The 20,653-nt window shown below is 39.1% G+C and overlaps 3 protein-coding genes across 11 annotated transcripts; 1 reads left to right on the forward strand and 2 right to left on the reverse strand.

The window, feature by feature from the left end:
* Nucleotides 1-671: 671 nt before the first annotated feature.
* LOC139812537 (protein D2) lies at nt 672-3,115 on the reverse strand. Its single transcript, XM_071777400.1, has 5 exons — nt 2,963-3,115; nt 2,739-2,848; nt 2,158-2,278; nt 1,484-1,697; nt 672-1,400 (listed from the first exon to the last, which is right to left on the reverse strand). Exons 1-5 carry the CDS (start codon nt 2,979-2,981, stop codon nt 1,262-1,264), a joined length of 603 nt encoding a protein of 200 aa, XP_071633501.1. The 5' UTR covers nt 2,982-3,115; the 3' UTR covers nt 672-1,261.
* Nucleotides 3,116-3,597: 482 nt separating this feature from the next.
* On the reverse strand, nt 3,598-5,528 carry LOC139812578 (protein D2). Of its 4 annotated transcripts, none has more exons than XM_071777485.1 (3): nt 5,309-5,528; nt 4,543-4,776; nt 3,598-4,120 (listed from the first exon to the last, which is right to left on the reverse strand). In XM_071777485.1, the coding sequence occupies exons 2-3, from the start codon at nt 4,736-4,738 to the stop codon at nt 3,768-3,770; spliced, it is 549 nt and encodes a 182-aa protein (XP_071633586.1). In that variant the 5' UTR covers nt 4,739-4,776; nt 5,309-5,528; the 3' UTR covers nt 3,598-3,767. The 4 variants fall into 4 exon arrangements, with proteins under 4 accessions (XP_071633586.1, XP_071633587.1, XP_071633585.1 ...); XM_071777486.1 differs by having other exon boundaries at nt 5,266-5,528; XM_071777484.1 differs by having other exon boundaries at nt 5,196-5,311.
* Nucleotides 5,529-6,316: 788 nt separating this feature from the next.
* Loco (locomotion defects) lies at nt 6,317-20,226 on the forward strand. 6 transcript variants are annotated; one of them, XM_071777478.1, is made up of 16 exons: nt 6,340-7,418; nt 7,479-7,757; nt 7,961-8,569; nt 8,914-9,034; nt 9,253-9,665; nt 13,781-13,891; nt 13,974-14,198; nt 14,391-14,611; nt 14,730-14,922; nt 15,442-15,648; nt 16,048-16,321; nt 16,571-16,719; nt 16,839-16,922; nt 17,011-17,167; nt 17,344-17,435; nt 17,619-20,226. In XM_071777478.1, exons 1-16 carry the CDS (start codon nt 7,101-7,103, stop codon nt 18,081-18,083), a joined length of 3,918 nt encoding a protein of 1,305 aa, XP_071633579.1. In that variant the 5' UTR covers nt 6,340-7,100; the 3' UTR covers nt 18,084-20,226. The 6 variants fall into 6 exon arrangements, with proteins under 6 accessions (XP_071633581.1, XP_071633580.1, XP_071633577.1 ...); XM_071777475.1 differs by having other exon boundaries at nt 6,340-6,723; nt 6,780-7,757; XM_071777476.1 differs by having other exon boundaries at nt 6,336-7,757; nt 17,011-17,158.
* Nucleotides 20,227-20,653: the final 427 nt, after the last annotated feature.

Here is a 20,653-nt window from a genome sequence, read left to right on the forward strand (position 1 = left end):
ACTACGGAATACGATGCCTCTTAATTTATCAAGGGTCTCTCGTTTACCGTCTGATAGATTAACCTGTTCAAGAGAAGAAAACAGACGTTCCGCACATAAAAAGGGCGAAAGAGGCAATGACTGGAATTTTTCTCTGTAAACGGAGATTGACTGAGTCGCGATATTAATGATATTGGAAATATAAGCTCAAACATGTCGTTTTAATGTATTTTTGTCGCCGCATTTGTTAATCAGTATTAATATTAGCGGCATCTGTTCCTGCATTACGCAGCAGTTTACTTTGTTAATTTGTTCCAAAGTAATTAAAAGTCAAATAAATTGAAAATAAAAGTATTTTTTTTTATATTTCTTCCCTACTTTTATTAACGGTGACTTTTATAAATAATAAACGTTATTACTATCGAATTTTTTTTGCATTATTTATCATTTCTTTACTTTACACTGTAATCATTCTTTTAATTAAAAAATCTAATAATTTTCTTAAAGAAACATGTATAAAAAATCAATTCTATCCCACTTTATCAAACATGGCACAAATCGTGCTGCTATCTTTTAAATTTAAAGAACTTCCATTTTTTCTTAAACGTTTATAAAACGATCAATCGCCAAAATGTGTGATATGGTTGAATATGCCGTGTAAAAAAAATGTACATAGAAAAAATGTGTCATGCTCTTATTTTAATAAAAATATTGGTTTTATTCAATACTGTTATTAAATAAACAAATTATTTTCAAATGGACTAATACTGTTGATGCAATATCTTCTTTTCGCCGATTACTTGCAATTTTACGTATTATTTGATACTGTTACTCATATGAAATATACCTACTTTTTCTTGTACGTAAGTATTCACAGTGATACTGAGTTCGGATCTATGAGTTCCCTAATTATAAGCCCAAATGAGAGTAATATTTTGCTGTAATAATTTCTTTACTTAAAAAAATACAAACAAGGTCGATTTCGCGGAAACGATGGGTTTAGATCTCCATGCTGCCATCTATATAGGAACCCTGTGTCGCGTCGTGAAATGAAGTCGATATTTTTCCGCCATCAGATTAAATAAACTCTTAATAAATTCGAAATTGAAAAAAACATTGCTGAGATATTTTAACTTCTAATAAATTCTATATATCATCTTAAGCCCGTATTAGACTAAGGATTGGAATTGAGATTGAATTGAAATTTGACCAATCAGAACAAAGTTAATTAAACTTGAGATTACTTTTTTCTATTCTGATTGATTGAATTTCTACTGGTTAATTAAAGATTCAAACGCTTATGATAACCGGGCACATTGTCATCGTATTCCGCCATCATAAAGTTACCAGCGATCGGGCCCTCCAAGTTGTATTTTTCCGCAAACTTCTTTATGGAGAACCTCTTTCGTTGACTTCCGTCCCTATAATCAGATGATAAAACGTGCTATCAAATATCCGGCTGCACCGATTCATGTTACGCCGTCAACCGCACGCATTCGCTCACCAAGTGCTCAATCTTCTTTCGTCAAAGGTAATTGCGCCCTGATTTTGTTTATAAATGAGAAACACGTAGCGGTGTTTTCCAGTGTTTTTCGGCGGCGCAGGACCGACGTATTCCGCCAGGACTTCGCCTTTAGCTATGTTCTCTTCCGGTATATTCCCAACGAGCCAGTGTCGGAATTCTCGATTGTATCCTCCCCTCCTCGGTACATCAGGATCTATAATAAGACAGGTCCGCTAAGATATGCAAGAATTTTATTTAAAAAAAAAAAAATATATTTACCAAAATAACGAAATGATTGGAAACATACAAGTCAGAGACACACTAGTAACATGATTCTTAAATGTTTGCGTATTGCAACGATTTTCAAACGGCTCAAACGTCTGCATATTTTACATAAGTCTTAGCTTGACAATTAACATGCCAGACAATCTGCGCGTCGCCAAGTAATGGCGATGGAGAAAACTGGTTTCCGAGAACGGTGAAAGTTGAAGTCATCGAGGATAGCGCGTCTTTATGCTTATTTGTCTGTCTCGCGGTTTACGAAACCCCCTCGCAGCAAGAAAGCAAGGCGATCTCTCATTTGAATTGCTTTTAATTTTGTACCTTGGAATCTATCCTTGCAAGTGCATTTGAATATTTTTACAATCAATTAATTCAAACGTTTCAAGTCTCACCCGTTAAGACGAGCGTGTATAGAACTCCGCCTTCGTGTTTATAGTGTATTTCTGGTATTTCATGAGTTTCAGTCGGCGTCAGTTCGGTTCCTAAATCGACTACCTTGTTGCCGTATTTTACCTACGTGATATAAAGTCATTTTCAGATAGATACATATTATGCTGTAAGATAGAACGATTAATCTATTAGTCCACTCATATCGATAATGAATCCATATTCGTAAGCATTTAGAAAAAAGTCTTGCTGGTAGAACAAATATTATTTTATTTTACAAATATAAGAAATACGTTAACATCTTAGTTATATAATAAAAATGTCAGAAAAATTTAAATAATACATTAGAAATCTCTAAATTTGATCATGAAGAGTTGATTACGATTTCAAGATAAGTTTTTAATCTTAGCCACTTAACTTTAAATGCCCAGTTTTAAAATATGTGAATAAATTTGCAGTTAATAAATAATAAAGTAATAAAATGAATAATTAAATTAACTAAGTTACTAGATTATAAAATAAAATAATAAATAACTTAGTCAGTTAAATTGTTTTTTTGCAATTATCCATTCTCGCTAATACATACTTCAATCTTCTCGATTGGTGCTTTGTCTATGATGTCGGGTTCGATTTTCGCCTTCTTGAATTCCGATTCCACATCGCCTAACGAAAAACCAACGACACAGAGAAGAATTCCTGAAGATACATATAAAAATCACCAAATATTACTCACTGAAACGCTAAGATGATTCTTATCAAACATCGCGAGTTTCTCTAAAATTAATATAAAACAACAGAATCGAGACGAACCTGATACCAAATACTTCATTTTCGGTGACACTGTTTCCAGCAAGCTGCAACAGTGATATTAAGAAAACCGGTAAGAGACAGAACGTTTTATTGCTAGACGTATCCCCACCAACTTGCGTGTTAGAAGGCCGTTCCTGCCTTTCTCCAGTATCCGTGTGTTTATTGCTAACATATACAGCGTTTATGTGGTCAAGATTTTTCCTGAGAAAATTTGTTATATCACAGATCAAGATTAGTTCATACAATATGTACGAAGATATGAACATATAACAAGACATAAACAGGAAAAAATTTGAACGCGAGTTTTCTTCGAGAAGATTTAAAGTAACTTTCATATCATTTTAACGTTGGTATAGAAGCTCTACTCTAAATACTAAATATTTTATAATATCTTCCGTTTATTTTCTTATTTTTTAGTTTTGTGTAAAATACTTTTATATATTAGACATTATATTAGACGTGTAGGTAATTATTTAGAATACGTTAGACACTGAGGATTTAAATTAGTAAGAGAAATATCGCAGGTGTTAGTAAACAGGTGTTTTCTACTTCATATAATAAGTAATAAAATTAGCGCGTGACCTGAAAAGTTTATGACAGATTTGATCTTGAATTTATAAGTAAATTACACTTGATTGGAGATAAGAAATCTATTTATTACTTTCTTAATTACAACAGATACAGGCCAAACACTATAATACAGTGGAACAGTATCATGCGTATTTATTCAACAAATAGTTGGATATACATCGCTAGGCGTAAACATGTGTACCATCGTAAATGTTATTGTATGCATTATAAAAAATCAACCCTCGAGTTGCTTATAGAGAATCGGCACGTAATCGTCGTACTCCGCCTGATACATGTTACCGGCAATCGGATCGCCGAGTTTGTATTTGGCAGCGAATTTCCTGATGGAGAACTTGCCGCGGTTGTCACCGCTTCGATTGGTCAAGCGTTTCTCGTCGAAAGTGAGCTTGCCAGGTTGTTTGTACAACAAAAATACATATCGGTGAAGGCCTGTACCCTGCGGAGGTCCGGAACCGACGTACTGAGACAGAGTCTCTCCTTTAGGCACATCCGATCCAGGAATATTGCCTACTAGCCAGTGATGCCATTCGCGGAATTTAGGATTCTGTCTGCTTGGAGCATCGGGATCTGTTTAAATACGAGAACAGGGTAGATAGAGCACAGAGCTGAACAACTTATCAAATTATAAATTTACCGGTGAAGAACTCAGAGCGAGAGTTGAACGAGAGCTACTTTAAATACGTTATTTCTGTCAGAATAACTTCTTTCCTTCATAATTCTCTTAAAATAACAAATAATCACAAACATCTTTTATTACTTATAAGTATTATAACTTATGGAAAGAAATCAGAGATCAAAATCAAAAGTTTTCCAGACTTTTAAATGTTTACAAACATAAAGAGAGATATTTCAAGCATAAATAACTTACAACATCTCATAACTCAGGTATGATTGTAGCGTTAAAGCAAATCTTATAAAAAAAATGAAAAAAAATTATAGATCACCCTCTCGCTCTGAAGTCTTTGATGAAAAACGTATGAGTTACGGACCAGTCATGCACAAGGTGTAGAACGCATTTGCCTCTCCGTCCCATTGAACAGTGGGCTGATCCTTGACCAGTGTCGGAGTGAGCACCTTGCCAATCTCAACAGCAAGATTATTGGGATAGGTAACGTTCAGGACGCTGGCGGGCACCTTGTCCACCACATCTGGAATAACTTCGTGAGTCTGCAGAGCCTGAGCCATGGAAGACAGTAGACGTGTTCCCACCACTGATGCGATTCCTGCAAAATCCATCCATCCATTAGTTTATGAACTATCGTCAACGAGGAATCGAGGACACTTGGTGGCACAGTGGGCAATGTTTACACGCAGTAACGCGCGTAAACATGGTCCACTGCGCCATCAAATGCGTCTTCGCCGGGATGCGAGCGGGAATGGGAATCGAGGCGACGACGCGACGTCGAGCGGAATCGGAACGTCCAATTCAGTACCCAAACATAGGATCGCGGCGCAGATTTCGTGACGTAGCACCATTTTGCCAACGATTCGCGAGCGAGTGACGGGAACCTCGTCTCGCTCTCGCGTGGCCTCGATTCCCGGCCGCGTAAACCGGCTGCGTCGCACGCGCGCGCGCGTTGTAAATTGCGATCAACTAATCACAACTAATCGTAAGATTAATCGCGATAGTCTGCGACATTACTCGGGACGAGAAGGCACACGGACATGACCGGTATGCGCGCTCGCCGGTACACAATTCAGGCAAAACGTACGGAAGACGAACTAGCCGGTGGAATGTGCTGGAGTCACGCTTACCCCTCTCGTCGTCCTCGCCGATGATAGCGATTTATGTAACCGTCCGTTATCGGCCGCCGATTATCCGCCAGCCAGTGACTTTCCGCGTGACTCGGGAAAAACGATACAATATTTGCAATAAACGCACTTCTTCTTCTTAAATTTATTGATTTTAGGTTTCTAATACACCCAGTACACGTGACTCGAATTAGCTTCTCTGCGGACAGCGATGAAAGATGAAAGAAAAGAAAGAAATGAAATGAGTCGATAACGAGAGAGATCTGCGATCTGCCGATCGCGATAAACAGTAGAATATCGGTTGGAACGAAGGCTCTTATTTTGAAGGAGCGCTTCTCGACCGTCGATCGCGAGTATTCTCCGCGAATTCGTCCTCTAGATTTGTATGAGCTTAGAAGGGAAAGGGGATCTCTTTGTTAATCGAGATTCGACAATTATTCTTGAAAGAGAATATTGTACTTGTGCTTGGAACGAGAGATTGAGATTTTCGAGCAATTCGCGATCGGAGAGGCGATTCTGGCAAAATTTCAGGAGAGGAAATAGATCGTGGTGCTTTCTAGTCGATCTCAAAATAAATTTTAACAGAATGTTGAATTTCATTGTTTTACTTAATTAATCTTTGCGAAAATTTTTGAGTCTCTTTCGTGCTTTTATTATTAATATCCCACGGATTAATAATAATCATAGTTAACAGCAGGATATCGTAGAGACAAGATAACATGTCAAAATTGAAAAAAAGTAATTTATTAATAAATTTTTCTTTTAAATCGAGCAACTCGAAAATTAAAGTCGCGAAATATTCTTCAAAAGAATGTTTTGAGCGTTTCTGCATTTTTATGCTGAAACCGGTGAGCTTATTACGTAATCGATAAAGCTAATATTTTTATCGCGTTGCAACGAAACTAATTTATTAATTATTTATCATTTCATTGAAGCGTGAGCAGATTGCTGAAAGTATAAGAACGAACAGACTCGAAACGTCGGACGTGGATAGGCCGCCGGGAAACGTGAATATCCAGAATGTCTTCGTCAACAGCCAATCACTCTTCTCGACGACGTCTCGGCGCGCCTTACGATCTGACTTCGAGCCACCTTCGAGCTAAACGTATTTGCCACAAGGTCGATCACCTTCTCTAGCCTCCTCGATGGACGCATTCCAAAACATCCGTTCGCGTAGAGCTCCACTACTCCACTGCCTCCACTCTGCTCCGCTCGCTTGCTGTCACTGGAAGCTGGTCGTATTGTCCTCCGAAAGGAAACAGGTGCCAATAATTGAAGAAGAAGAAGAAGAAGAAGCTAGAGCTCGCCGTTAGCGAGGTTCGGCCGACGAGCGACGCGGAGCGGCCGGGGTTCCCGATTCGCGGGATCGACTTCCATCGGTGCTCCGGATCGGCGAGAGCGATCCACGAATGATTTCCGTGAGTAGGAGTGGGCGTACCAGCGGGGTTCCAAGCGCTAAGCCAAGGAATAATAGTTCCACAGGAGTGACAGGAGTAGTCGGGAGCACCCAGGAGCTGTCCCGGAGCATTATCTTCTTCCGGAAGCTTCTTCTTCTTCTTCTCCTTCGCTGAAAGAGGAAGAAATGGTTCCAATCTCCTAGAGGAAGTTTATACAAGCTGTACCGAGAAGTGAAGTCCCGAAGGAACGCGACGGAGGAGGATGCTCGCCGACGTGGAGGCGTGAGGCCGCGAATTATGGAGTCGACGAGCCACAACGTGCTCCTCGGCAACGGTGGTGAACGCGCGCGCCTCCCCGGGGACCCTTCGTGACGTCGCCGAGCCCCAGGCAGGCAGACATGCATCAGAACCGGCGGAAGAAGAAACGGGTGAACTACGGGGTGAGGGCGGTCGAGGTGGTCCGCGGCGCAAAGGGTTTCGGCTTCACGATATCCGGCCAGCAGCCGTGCATCCTGAGCTGCATCGTGCAGGGCAGCCCGGCGGAGGGTGCCGGGCTGCGCGCCGGCGACTATCTCGTCGCCGTCAACGGCCACAACGTCAGCAAGGTGCCGCACGACGACGTGGTGCAGCTGATCGGCAGCTCCAAGGGCATCCTGCGGCTGCAAATTGCCGAGAACTATTACTCCGACTCCTCGGACGAGGAGGGCCTGGCCACCGTAAGATCCAAGCCCAAGTACGCGCACAAGCCGCGGGCCGCTAACGCGAGTGCTTTGCAGTTGCAATGCAGGGCGGCGAAGGTGGTCAGGGATCTGCAGAGCGGCGCGATGTTCAACGCGGTGGCCGACCTGGTGGCGCTAGCAGCACCCGAGTCAGCTAAAAGTCAGTACAATTATTCCGGCCCGCATTATCGCTGGAACATGACGAGCCCGCTCCCGCCGCCGCCGCCGCCGGTCTCTCACAAGCGCGACTCCGAGAAGATCGTGCACCGAACGGTCGTCGGTTATCTCGGTACTATCGACATACCGAACCAGTTGCATCCGTCCTCTATGATGCAGGTACATCCCCGACACGCTCAGAATGAATAATACTTTGCTGATTATAATGCTTCATCGGTTGTAAATGTTATTGAGCAATTTAATTGTATTAAATTGATGTAGGAAACATGTGGAATTGCTCTGACATTTATTTTATACCGTATAGAATACATATAATACAGAAGTAATGGCAAAATTCAATATAAACTTTATTCTTGTTGCAGGTTTTGAGAAAATGCATTAAAAGACTGAAGGCCGAGAAGCGGAATCCAACTACCGTTCTTCTCACCATTCACGTTGCCAACATTAAGCTCACCAATTCGGAGAATCGCGTTATCGCCGAGTACCCTTCGTATCGGATAATATTCTGCAACTCCTTTTCCGAGCAGGACAAGCAGTATTTCGGAATATTAACCAAGTCCATGAAGAACACGGACGATATCGTCTCGAACTCGTGCCACGTTTTCACTATTTATTACAAGTTGATCGACCACGAGGTGCACTCCAATGCGTGTAACGTGTTCGGATTTATGTGTACAAAGTCGTCGGAGTTAAACGTCTGCCAGGAGTTCCCCGATAGTTGTACGAGCCTCATCGGTGCCATACAGACACTGTATATATCCGATTGCACGAATAGGGAGACGAGTCCTTACAACGAGGCACGCATACGCTTGGACGCCGCTTCTCCTCAACCGAGCAACATTAGCACGTCGACCGCTCATTCGAGCAACAGCGATTCCGGAATTGGTTTTAAGGATGATTACGGCAGCTGCTCGGGTAAAAACACGAACGACTGCGAACGAAGAAGGCAATACTCCAATATGCAATATAGGGTACTTTCTATAAATTAGTCTATTATATTCTGTTGATGCTATCTTTCTCTACCTTATAAATTCGGTATCTAAATTTTATTAATTTACCAGGAAAGGGGAGCAGAAGTATGAAAATACAAGTTTTGTCCGACCAAATTTTATTTATAACTTTAATATAACTTTAATGTATCTTGAAATTCCAGATATTTAAAAAATACTTTTAATAACTTAGAAATATAATTTATCATATTTTATACATGATGAGTTTTAAAATAAATAAATATTAAAAGTTTGTCATTTGCTCGATTCATTCTGTGATGTAGCATTCTATCGTCATTCCTGGCTCACGATTAATTTATTTGCAGAATGTAAGCGGGCGATTATCCAGAGAACCTGTCAATGAGGCTGCGGGACACCGATTGACAGTTCGCGCGACCTCGGAGGCCAGATTGTGGAACGAAGAACTAAAATTCGACCCTTCTAAAGGTAACTCGGCATGGCAGTTCGAAACATTATGCGACAAAAATCGCGGCTTCCGCTATAATTTTTGGAATTCCTTTCTTCTTCTTTCTCCTTTCTTTTTTTTCTTTTTTTCGGATCTGTCCGAAATGACAATTGATGGCAGAATTCGTTCAACTTTGAAACTGAATAAGCGTGAATGTAGCAGCGATGGTGGGGAACTATACGAAATGTGCTTTTCACAGAGATGCGGCACGTGGCGGGGAGTGGGGAGGGTACGACCACCACCTGCGCCGGAACATCTGTCCCTGCTGCGACGGCACGCACCATGTTGGCCAGTACGTCCGTTGGATCCCTCGCGTCCGTTTGTACCACGGCGCTGCTCGACGGCATCGAGGACGCCGCGGAGTCGTCTAAGGTCGCGTCGACGGAGGGACTGAAACGTCTCATGGACACCACGAACAAGCTCAGCCCGAAGGTGTACTGCGGCCAGGTCACCAAGTCGCTGGTGCACAGCTTGGAGGACATCAATTCCAGCATGGAGTACGCGCGGCCGCCCTACTGTCATTCGTATTCCGGCAAGTCCGACAAGCCACGTCCTTGGGGGAGTCTGCAGGAGATACGGAATTTTCGCAGCAGCGTCTCGGACAAGTGCATAGTGAGATATTTTTTTTTTTTTCGTTTAATTCAATCTGTCGTAGTTCTCAGAAAATTTGTTCCATCCGTTTCGCCGATGTACTTACATAAATCTGTCTCTCAGAAGCAATTTGCGTTTCCTGACACTTTCGCAAATTGTTTTGTAATAGTTAATATTTTCTAATTCCTGCATGCCGTCGAAATCTTTTATTCTCATTTGGTGAAAAACGAGAAGTGAATTCTGAACATGTATCCAGTTAAATATTTAGAATCCATTTTTTGGAATGCATTTATTTATTTTGAATTATATGATCTATAATACGTTGCTTTTCTATTTCGAGTTTGAAGAAGTTTTATCGATTTTATAATTGCATTGCATTCTTAGATCTAAATCGTATTCCTTGAAAATACCGTATATAAAGTTATTTTAATTTATCATTATATCACCGAGGGTCAACGTATCTTTTCACGTCAATTAGCGAAATGTGCGCGAGATCGTATCTTTCCCCCTCGTTTCTCACGAGTTCTGATTACTTCCGAAAACATATGCATCAGTAACAACTAACATTAACACTCCCGTAGGATTTGTCGTCGCGAACGATTTCCGGTTCCTCTCGTCTGCTCGTTATTCACGGCTGCGTCATCGTTTCCTGCCCGCCTCTGATTTGCGCTCGTGCACGCACAAGCAAGGGGTCAAGTGAAAACGAAACAACCAGAAACCAGATCGGCGGTTCTCTGCGAAACGCGTTCCCGCGTTTTACTTACCACACGCCACACGCATGCGATTACTTTATTTGGTATACAAGCTTATCCGTCGCTTCTAGGAATGGGATTACAAACTGATGCAATAGATACTGTTCGTCGAATCTGGTTCGCGTAGTACAAATTTGCACAGGCTATCTCGGTGATCGTGTATTTCCTCTCTTTCGAAAAATCCTCCGACGGATTCAAAGTAATCACCTCGTAGTAAAAATTAATTCGGGAATGATTAATTCTTTTTCTTATAATTTGGAATGTTGAATATCCTTGTCTAAATTAAAATGATTTCGAAGTTAACAGAGAAGTTAAAAAAATGGAAATTATAGATTTGTGATTTCTTACGATTATTGGTGATTTTGGAAAATGACAGATGAGAATATTTAATCTAGAATATATGTACACAGTAACAAGCTAAAACATTACAATTCTTAAATTCGCAGAATGACATAAGTTAGCATAATGGGATTGAAGAGGATCGAGTTGCTAAACTTAAATCTGCGTGCTGAAAATAGCTACGTTGCAACCAACAACGTCTAGAGTAACGTTAAAAAGAACGTTCCCGCAAACTGAGGTTGATGCACCTCCTTTAGGTGCATGAATAGATCTTACGATGATAGATGCAGGGTCGGGGGCCGTATAGAACCTGTTTGTTCCTTACGCTTACAATTTGCCAATCTTTCTCACAATATCTATTACAGACAACCTTTATTAATATTATAGTCATATATATCATCGAAAACTATTTTAAATATTATTTATCTCATTATCATTGAATTATACTGTTTGTATAGCGAACCCTAGCTGACAGCTTATATAAATTAATTGTATTGATTCTATTGAAGAATTGGAGGAGCGTTATATCTCTTATCCCTAAGGTAAGGGTTTTATTTAACATTTTATTTTAACGAAGCTGTTAATCGTGCAAAATTACACCTATTACATCGCGAGAAGGTAACTCCATTCTACGCCTTGATCCTCAGATCTTAATCAATTCGTATTCCTTACACAGCTCATTTATCCAACACACCACTCCGCTACTGCATTCACAAATCCTTCCGACCGGCTCCCTGCGTGCGGCCCTGCATAGATGTTAAAACGAGGTTGAACGATAGAGTTCGTCGGTGGAGGCAGAGAGGGGAAAGGCCGTGTGACGCGGGCCCGTTGTAGTAGTAGTGGTAGCGATGGGAGCGGAAGAGGCGCGGGGTGAGCGACGACGACGATGAGAATGAATCAGTCGGGAGCAGCGTCGAGGGAGAGGTGAAGGGACCTCGAGGGAACGAGGGAGAAAAGGAGCGGCAGAAAGAGAGAGAAATATAGGCGAGGGAAGTGGGCCTTGTTCAAGCGTAAAGTGGCCCCAGCCTCGGCGTTGTAACACGCCGCCGCCGGGGCGAACGCGGTAGTAACCGTGTGGCGCACGGTGCGTGCGGTCGCGACGATGTCGCGGATGATTACGTCGTTCTGGGTACTCGTTATCGCCGTCGTCAGCAGCTCGTAGGATTATCCTGCGGCGCCGTCACGTCACGTAAACGTCGTCTGCCGGGAGGCACACAGCGGTCATCCGCGAGTCGCGCCGTCGCTCGGCGATGCCCGGTCGGTCGCCGCGCTGGGCGGAGCCCCCGTTGTTAGTGTTGTTACACAAGTGAATCGCCTGTGTCAGCTCTCGCCGTCGTCGTCTGTTCTCTCACCTGTTCCGCGCTGTAGTATACGATCGTCGCCCGGTACGTGCGAGTCCCGGCAGATTAATAAATGACGTTGCCGCCGCCGCCGTCGTCGTCGTCGTCGATGCGAAAACGCGCGGCCCGCAAGCGTGACATGGATGCGCTGGCGAAATCGGTACGTAGAAAAAAAGGGGCACGGCCAGGTTCGCCCGGGGTGCTCGGGCGTGCGTCGCGAACGCTGTTTGTACGCGGCACGTCTCGTCGCCGCCGCCACCGCGACGATTCCTCGATGACGCATCGTTTGGTAAATTTGAAGCCGCTCTGTGTGTTTAGGAAAATTTTCGTCATCGTTGTAAGTTTGTATTCAATGTTAAATAGTTAAGTAATTGGTGCGACAACTGGGTAGATTGTAGAATAACTGGGTATAGGGGCAGGAAGCTCATTTAAGAAAACATTTATTTGTAAAACGTTTAGTTTATTTTGCAGAAGATTTGAGGCGCAATTACTAACTAAACGGTTGATAGGAAAACAGCAAACTCTGTCTCACGCAGGATGTCCTTCTTCGATTGCATTAAATTTGACACCCTGTATGTCGGGCGATTAAGTGATAAAGTGAGCGTATAGGAGAGGTCAAAGTGAACATAAATCAGCATCGCACGTACATCTCGATGGGTGTTTCATACGCCGTACAACGGGATAAATGGATAAATCTATGGGATAAAACCATCGACCGTAAAGAGTGCGATAATTGCGTTGTTTTCAGTTAAATCCAGGCTGACTTGTCGATTGTTCATTAAGGTCTCTCCAACGCGACTTATTTCCTTAATTATTGGTAATCACGGGCTTTGGGGCTCGTGAGCTCATTGGCGCGACGACTCACGTTTGTCTTTGTTAAAACTGTCCGATGCACGAATTCGTTTTAACTTCCTCCTCGGAACGACTGTTGCGACTATTATTGTTATCTTCCTGAATATCTTGCCGGGGTGTCATTTAAGTCGCTCTCGTCTAGTTACACCAGTAATGTCAATTAAGAAAAATCGTACGTGGGAAGATGAAACTGCGCGTTGGCTCTGCATGTGTGTAGGAAGGAATGGGGAAAACGGAGCACGCGAGGCGAGCGATCCAAGAAAGCGTTTTCTCATAGCGCGCACCTGTTGCGTGCACGACAGGTGCTGGAACTGCAAAGGCTCCAGCTCGGAATGTGCCGGAGTAAATATTAGAATCTCCCTCGACGACTTCGCGATACAATGGACAAATAAAATCGCGAATAGAAATAGTCAATTCTGCGTAATAATAATGTTGATCAACTAGCAGCAATTGCCATAGAACGCTAGGAATGATTAATACTTATTTTAAATATGCCACTTATTTCAAAACGATTTCTACGTCCTGTTATATTATCAAAAGAATCTTTCTTTAGTTTAATGATCTAATAATAGTTGATTTAGAAATGTGTAGGTTCAAAAAAAAGCAAGAATTATCTAACAATAAGTGTATTAATTTCCCGACTTTCTTTATATTAAGTATATTATCTTGCTAATTAGACCACAAGAGAAATTTTTAATAACAAGATTTATTTGAAATGAGGTGAAGAAGTAAAAGATGAAATTTTCTTTTATTTAGACGGAATTTTTGCTCGTCTGTAGTGACAGTTTTAAAACTATGTGTTCTTTGATTTATTTTTCAATTTTATTTTATTAATGGGACACATCTATTGCAGTATGGTAGTACAGAATCCTGTGACAAGAACAGTGACTGCAGAGGAGTGCACACGTGGGCAAATGGATTTGAGAAACTGTTGGAGGATCCAAAGGGCCTGCAAACGTTCGCTGTGAGTAGCATGCGCGATTCCTCTCTCGTCTATTGAATGTTACATGTCGTACAATTACTGAACGCGGTTGATCTTATTTAAGGAATTTCTCAAGAAGGAGTTTAGTCACGAAAATATATATTTTTGGGCTGCTTGTGAGAGATATAAAGATACTAAGGACGCTGCTCTACGCCGTCGATTAGCTTGTCAGATATATCAACGCCATTTGTCGAGTACAGCCGCCGAGCCAGTAAACGTTGATAGTCATGCGTCGGGACAAATTACCCAAGAATTACTCGACGAAGCACCCGCGGATTTATTTCTACAGGTATGTATATCGTCGAAAGCTTGTCTTGTAATTTTTATTAAAAAAAAAACGAATATTGCAAGATAGTTCATAAAAAATAAATTTTACATTGTTAAATCTCAAAATATTTTTTCTTTATCTACTTCATTATAATGAATGTCTGTGAATTTTATTATTGTATATTTAATCAAATAATTGCTGTTATTGCCTTAGGCGCAGAAACAAGTATTCAACCTAATGAAGTTCGACAGTTACCCGAGATTCCTACGATCGGAACTTTATCGTGCCTGCTTGGAAGCGGGGAGCGCCGTTGTTAATACAGAAGACTGTGATCTACATCTTACAAGTTCGCCTAGCGTAAAATTAAAGAAGAGTCATTCCGATGCGGAAGATCGTTGTCGAAAATCGATTCTTCCCTGGAACAGAAAAAATAGGTAAATTAGTTACTGATTTTATTTCTATCGTTAAGCGACAACGTTTGCTCGCGCAGTTGGTGCAGTATATTTTTATTTCGTTTTATTAAAATTTTGCAATTTTATTTTACATTTTCAGATCTAAATCGAAAGATCGTGGTGAGTCCGAGTACAACAAAGCCCCTAGCCGAAGTGAGACTATATATAAAAGCTTTACAGTTATTAAGAGAGAGGCAGAAGGTAATAATAATGAGGACACTGTGTCAATATCCAGTAGTCGGTCGTCATTAGCGTCGTGGGATTTGGCGTTCCGGCAGTCGTTTAATAAACACGTAAGTGTCATTGCAACTAATATAGCAATTGGATAATGATGTTTTAAGTAAATATGGAATAGTCATTGAATACACATCTTGATGATAAGATTGCCATTCTTTTATAACTGACTGAGTTAAAAGTATGAATTGTATGTGCTAGTATTGAAATGAAACTTGTGCAATTTTTTTTGTGATAAACTTTAGTTGCAGTTTTGAGTTATTTTAACGAGTGTTGTGTGTAAATCTATTTTGTAGAGTGTGCTTTTAATACACTTTTTGAGAAAGTAGTTATTATTGTTATATAATAATCAGGTGAAAGAGTAGTACATATGTTGCATTAATCCACTAAGATGAGCTGTTGTAGAACAGATTTAATTCAAACTGCTATAAATTTTTTTTTTGTTTCAAGTTTTTTTTAGACTTGTATTGCAAAACAGTATCAGGCCATTTTGTCAAATCATACAGATTCTAAAGTGCAAACGTAAAAATGTACATGTCAATGAATGTATACGTGAGCGAATATGTGTTCACTTGTAGTCTGTATCGTCTTGCGATGGGCAAACAAACGAAAAGAGAGATCGCGGCAAATGTACGGGTTTATGTCGAGTCATATTGCCCGATGGGTCCACTACTGTAGTGCCAACCAGTCAAACCGAGAGCATTAAAGACGTGGTTACCCGTCTCCTTGATAAGCGAGCTCTACGATATTCTAACTATGATGTTCTGATACTAGCAACAGATGAGGTTTGTGCTGTTTAACTGAATGCAAGCATTACGAAAATTACTGTTGATCTGACGCATGCACTTTTGCTTTCTTTTGCATTATAATGCATAAATAAAGTTTATCTTTTTCTGTAATATTTTATATTAACTTGCACGAAGTAAATATCTAACCGGTAATGTATTTTTTTTTTATTATTTTATTTATATGGCATAATTTGGTGGAGGAAAAGACAAAATTTTTTAATTATATTTTAAAATTTTTTATTACATTATAAAAATGCTGAAAGAATATCCTGTTATTTGCTCTATAACTCATATTTTAATCATTATATATTTTTGATGAATTATTGCATTAATGCAATTTAATATAGACCACCTGTTACATGATTCTATAGTATATTATATATTGTTCATTTACAGATGGTGGACACGAAATGTTTTTCATCAGTATTAGCAGGCCAGGAAGTGGAAGTGGTTCTTACAAAAGTTTTAAAAGTAGAATTACCCTCACGAAGGATAATAAGCGTTATCGCTCATAAGGGTAAAACTTTGAAAGAAGTTTTGAGACCTCTTCTAAATAAATACGGTTTCAATTTAGACTTGATTAGTATTTGGAGCGAAGGCCGTGGCGTTCCTATGGATATTATGGCTATCAATGCTCCTACGCGCATTATTGTAGTCGCAAATGAAGAAGGTTAGTGTGTTCTCACAATATAATTATAAATTAAAGATTATTTTTCGCACAATATGTATATTTTTGGAAAAAGTATCATATCTGTCATCAGTATTTTAAAATAACTTTATGTTAAGGCAACCCTTTGCATGGTAAATGTTTTGATATAAAAATCGTAATATCCTAAAATATAATTAAAATAAAGTGTCATTTAATAAATTGCTAAAAAAAAAGTCAAAACTTTATTAACAAAATGTTATTCTTTTATAGATTTTCAACGGGAGTTGCATACTGCCAAGTATTTAGATGAAATGCCACACGCACAGCCAACTCTGGATGAAATTACTAATAAAGTATTTGAAGAACTTCTGGTTGGGAAAAGTAGAAATAAATATCAATATAGTGAAGGGTCATGTAAGGTAAGCACAATAACGTCTAAAAAATAATATTCTATTATATATATGTATAATCTTCTATTATACAACAAATTATTTTTAATATTCCTTTTGTATCTTTTTTATCGAATTATCTTTTACAGTCGGATGATCAACGTTCGGAAGGATCTTCCATATTATCTAGCAAATTCTTTCTTCGGGATTCGACAATTCATGGGAAGAAGAAGGTAATTTATTTGACTTTTCACACTTTTCAATTAAGAAGTTTAATGGTTTATGTACACACGCGATTTATTTTTGATTTTCTTGGTTAAGGCGAAATCTAAATGTTGCAACACAAATGAGAAGAGTAATACAAACGATTGCATACATGAGGGAGCGCCCATTAAATCTCAGCCACCACTTATCGCCAAATTGCGTAATGGCGTAAAATTGCAACTTCCAGGCAGATTTGACGGAGATGGTAAGAATGGTAATATTTTTTTTTATATACATATATGTAAGTTATGTATTCAGATGTTAAACAGTTTATTTTATATAAATTAAAAAATTATTAACTAGAAATGTCAAAAAGTAACAAAAATTTGCCTATTAAGGATTTATTTAATTTTTAATAATCATTAAGTCAACTCTTTTTTTTTGTTAAAGATTTATACGAGGGATTGAAAAGGGCGCAAAGATCGAGATTAGAGGATCAGAGAGGGACGGAAATCAACTTCGAATTACCAGATTTTTTAAAGGTATAGTCAAATGTGCACTGTGCATATGAAGTATTCAGTTTATTATATTCAATCTTATATTGGGATTTAGTATGGCAGTAGAGATCTTATGTGCACAAATGTAAACTTTTAAGATCTGTATACCATTTATATATATATATGTATATATGTTTCGATTTTTAAAGTTGTGAAATTGGTTATTAGAACAAGGAGAATGGGAAACGACCGGATTCTAACAAGATGCGAAGGACTCGGATAGTGTCGGCCAATTGCGAGGGCACCACCAAGTTTTACGACTCTGGCGATGATAAGCAAAGCAGCAGCGGATACGAGTATCCCGCGCACGTGACGAACGGAGCCGCGAACGAACGATTCTCAGCCTTGGTTAATATTACTGAGCCTTTAAGTAAGTGCCTTGATAGCTCGTTCACTCTAGACGGCGACAGGACATTGGTGGACGGTGATCAAACGATCATCGAGAACGGTACTGATTCCCCATTGAAGAGCCCGCACTCGGGGAGCTACGGGAGCACGGACGTCTCGCCTACGAAGTTGTCGAAACCTCCCCCGTTACCGCCGAAGCCCAAAAATCTTGTCGTAAACGTGGTGAAAAGCGGATACATCGCGTCGCCGAAAACTCTACAAAGGCCTAACCATGTGATCGAATGAAACAACCGAACACTATGTAAAGAGAAAGATATTTTTTAAATTAACGTAACGTCTCGCTTTTAGCATAGCGTTTTCATGTGATGCCACGATTAGCCGTTTAAACACGACACGGTACGATACCTGAGTAAACTCCTTTATTAAGTTTATGATTTATTAGAAGGGATGTGTGGCTCCGTGCGGGAGTTTATACCTGGACGGAGAATACAGGGCAACATTAATCGTATTTCCCTATTATGCAGTTTTCTATCATATATTCACATTCCGCAACTTAGATTTTATCTCGAAAACGGTTCTGTCCTGTCGTGCCTTGATCCTAGAATGCTATTGTATGTAAATTTTATTTTAATTATTTTAATTGCTTTTATTTTAATGAAATGTCGATCTTTTTATGGAAGTTTTCCCTTTTATTTTATACTTTTGTATGTATCGTGTTTGTTCTGCATTGATATTGAGTCTAACGTAATGGTAATTTTGTGTCTCACGTTGATTTTATATTTTTTATCTAAATTAATCTAAATTAATAATTTACAAAATGGATGCAACGATATTTTTTGTTGGTTTTGTTGGTTGGTGGAAAATTAAAGATTGTGAGTGAAGGAATATGACGTAATCCGTTGTGAGAACCTATATCGTTTGATAAGATAGAAGATTATGTCTTTTAGTTATACGTAATACTTTTTTACGTATCGTAGTATTGCTGAATGACGATAGCATTCTAGGATCAGATTAGATATGTAATGTTAAACGTACACATGATATATATTATATATTTTATATATCCCAGTTTCTTCGCAAACCGTTTTGACCAGAGAAACAAGAGAAGTCCAGGTGACGACAATCTATGCGCTTATTAGATGATTATAGGAACAAATGTTAATAAAAAAAAAGGTATGTGCTCGAAATGAGCCTAGTAGGATAAACAAAAGGGGACGATCTATTTTCAGTATTTCGAATAATTTTATTAATTAGATGTAACTTCCAAAGGGATCGCGTCCTATACGGTAATCTTGATAAAGTTATTAGGTATTACGCACGCTGGGGAAAAAAACGTACGTGCGTCGCTTCGTAACAAACAGAAGATACTCATCGTAGAGAGAATTGTGCGAGACAAATTCATTTATATATCGTATTGGTGGGGCATCTATTGCGACATTCTAATATATTGTATTATACGATTGTCTGAAACTCTTAGGCAAGCTCTAATAAATTTTTTTAAATTTTATAGAAGAGCCTCTATTCACTTTGGCTACGTCACTGCGTTGCCTTTAAACCCCTCTTCTTTGCTAAAGATAGTAAAAAGAAAACCGTCCCTTGTGTATTATCCTTTACATTAAGACTAAGCATGGTTATTTAGCAACTCGAGCTTTTTTATAATATCTATAATGTCTGATTTTGTAATATTTAATTAAGGTACAAAAAAAAAGAAGTGCTAAATAACTTGATGCTCTGGAGCAATTGCCTATCATAGAATTTGATTCCGAGACTTGCTTTCCCGCATATATGGCTGATAGACAGATCAGTGTCGTTAGTATATAAATTACGACTTTTATTGATGCGAATTGTTATCAATTATAATTAATGCAGTATTTTTTTAGTACATAGTACATACACACAAGATCGTGTCTTAATTTATTTACATAGACTAAATAAATATTGGTAGTCATATTCGATTTACATATTAAATTGTTAATTTATTTAATTATTGTAAAATTAATGAAGCATACAAAAATCTTTTTTTTTTTTACAAACGAAGAACCCTGTATTACCCGGTGAGTGCAACTTTCTTTTAAAAGCCATCTTCGAATTGGCGCCATTAGGTGGTAGAACTGTCTGATTTGCAATAGAGTTCCTATAACTAATTTGTAATTGATTAATTAATTCCTGCCAGATCAGCCAAGATAGACGTGTTCCTACCTTCCTACTAGCTGTGCCTTGTATTTTTTGCAATAGAAAAAGATGATTAATTTCCCGTATGGATAACTGATCTGCACAGTTATTTGGATTTAGCAAACTCACGGACCCGATAGCACAATATATACTGCGGACACTCACGTATGTATACATACATAATTGTATTATATCATGTATACATTCATATATACACTTTTTTGTGACCGATAATACAATAAATATTTTAAATAGAGCAAGATGTTATTTAACTTGAGGATAACAAGAAGAAAATAATAAGAAGTATAGATATATGTATCAAATAGCGAAAGCTGAAGTTAATCTTCTAGTTATATTCTTTCATAAAAAAAAAAACAATTAGTTAATTGACATTAATGAATAAAATTAATTAAAACGCACCAGAAATTCATAGAAACGAAATTTATTTAAAAGGCTTGTAATTCTAATCGCAAATCTGAGTAAAATTTCAGTCCGCAGAGGATCATTGATAAATTCTATTAAACGAGTTTATTCCCAAGTTTCCAAAATGCAAAGTAATCTGAAAGAAAGCATCCGGAGTACATTCATATTTGCGGAGCAAGAGGCGGGAGAAAACGGAGCACAGAAAGTGTAACCGACGAACAGACCGTCGTCCGTCTCCTTCCACTCCCCCATCTCCTTCT

This window comes from Temnothorax longispinosus, chromosome 5 (genome assembly GCF_030848805.1).
Source record: "Temnothorax longispinosus isolate EJ_2023e chromosome 5, Tlon_JGU_v1, whole genome shotgun sequence".
Lineage (NCBI taxonomy): Eukaryota > Metazoa > Arthropoda > Insecta > Hymenoptera > Formicidae > Temnothorax > Temnothorax longispinosus.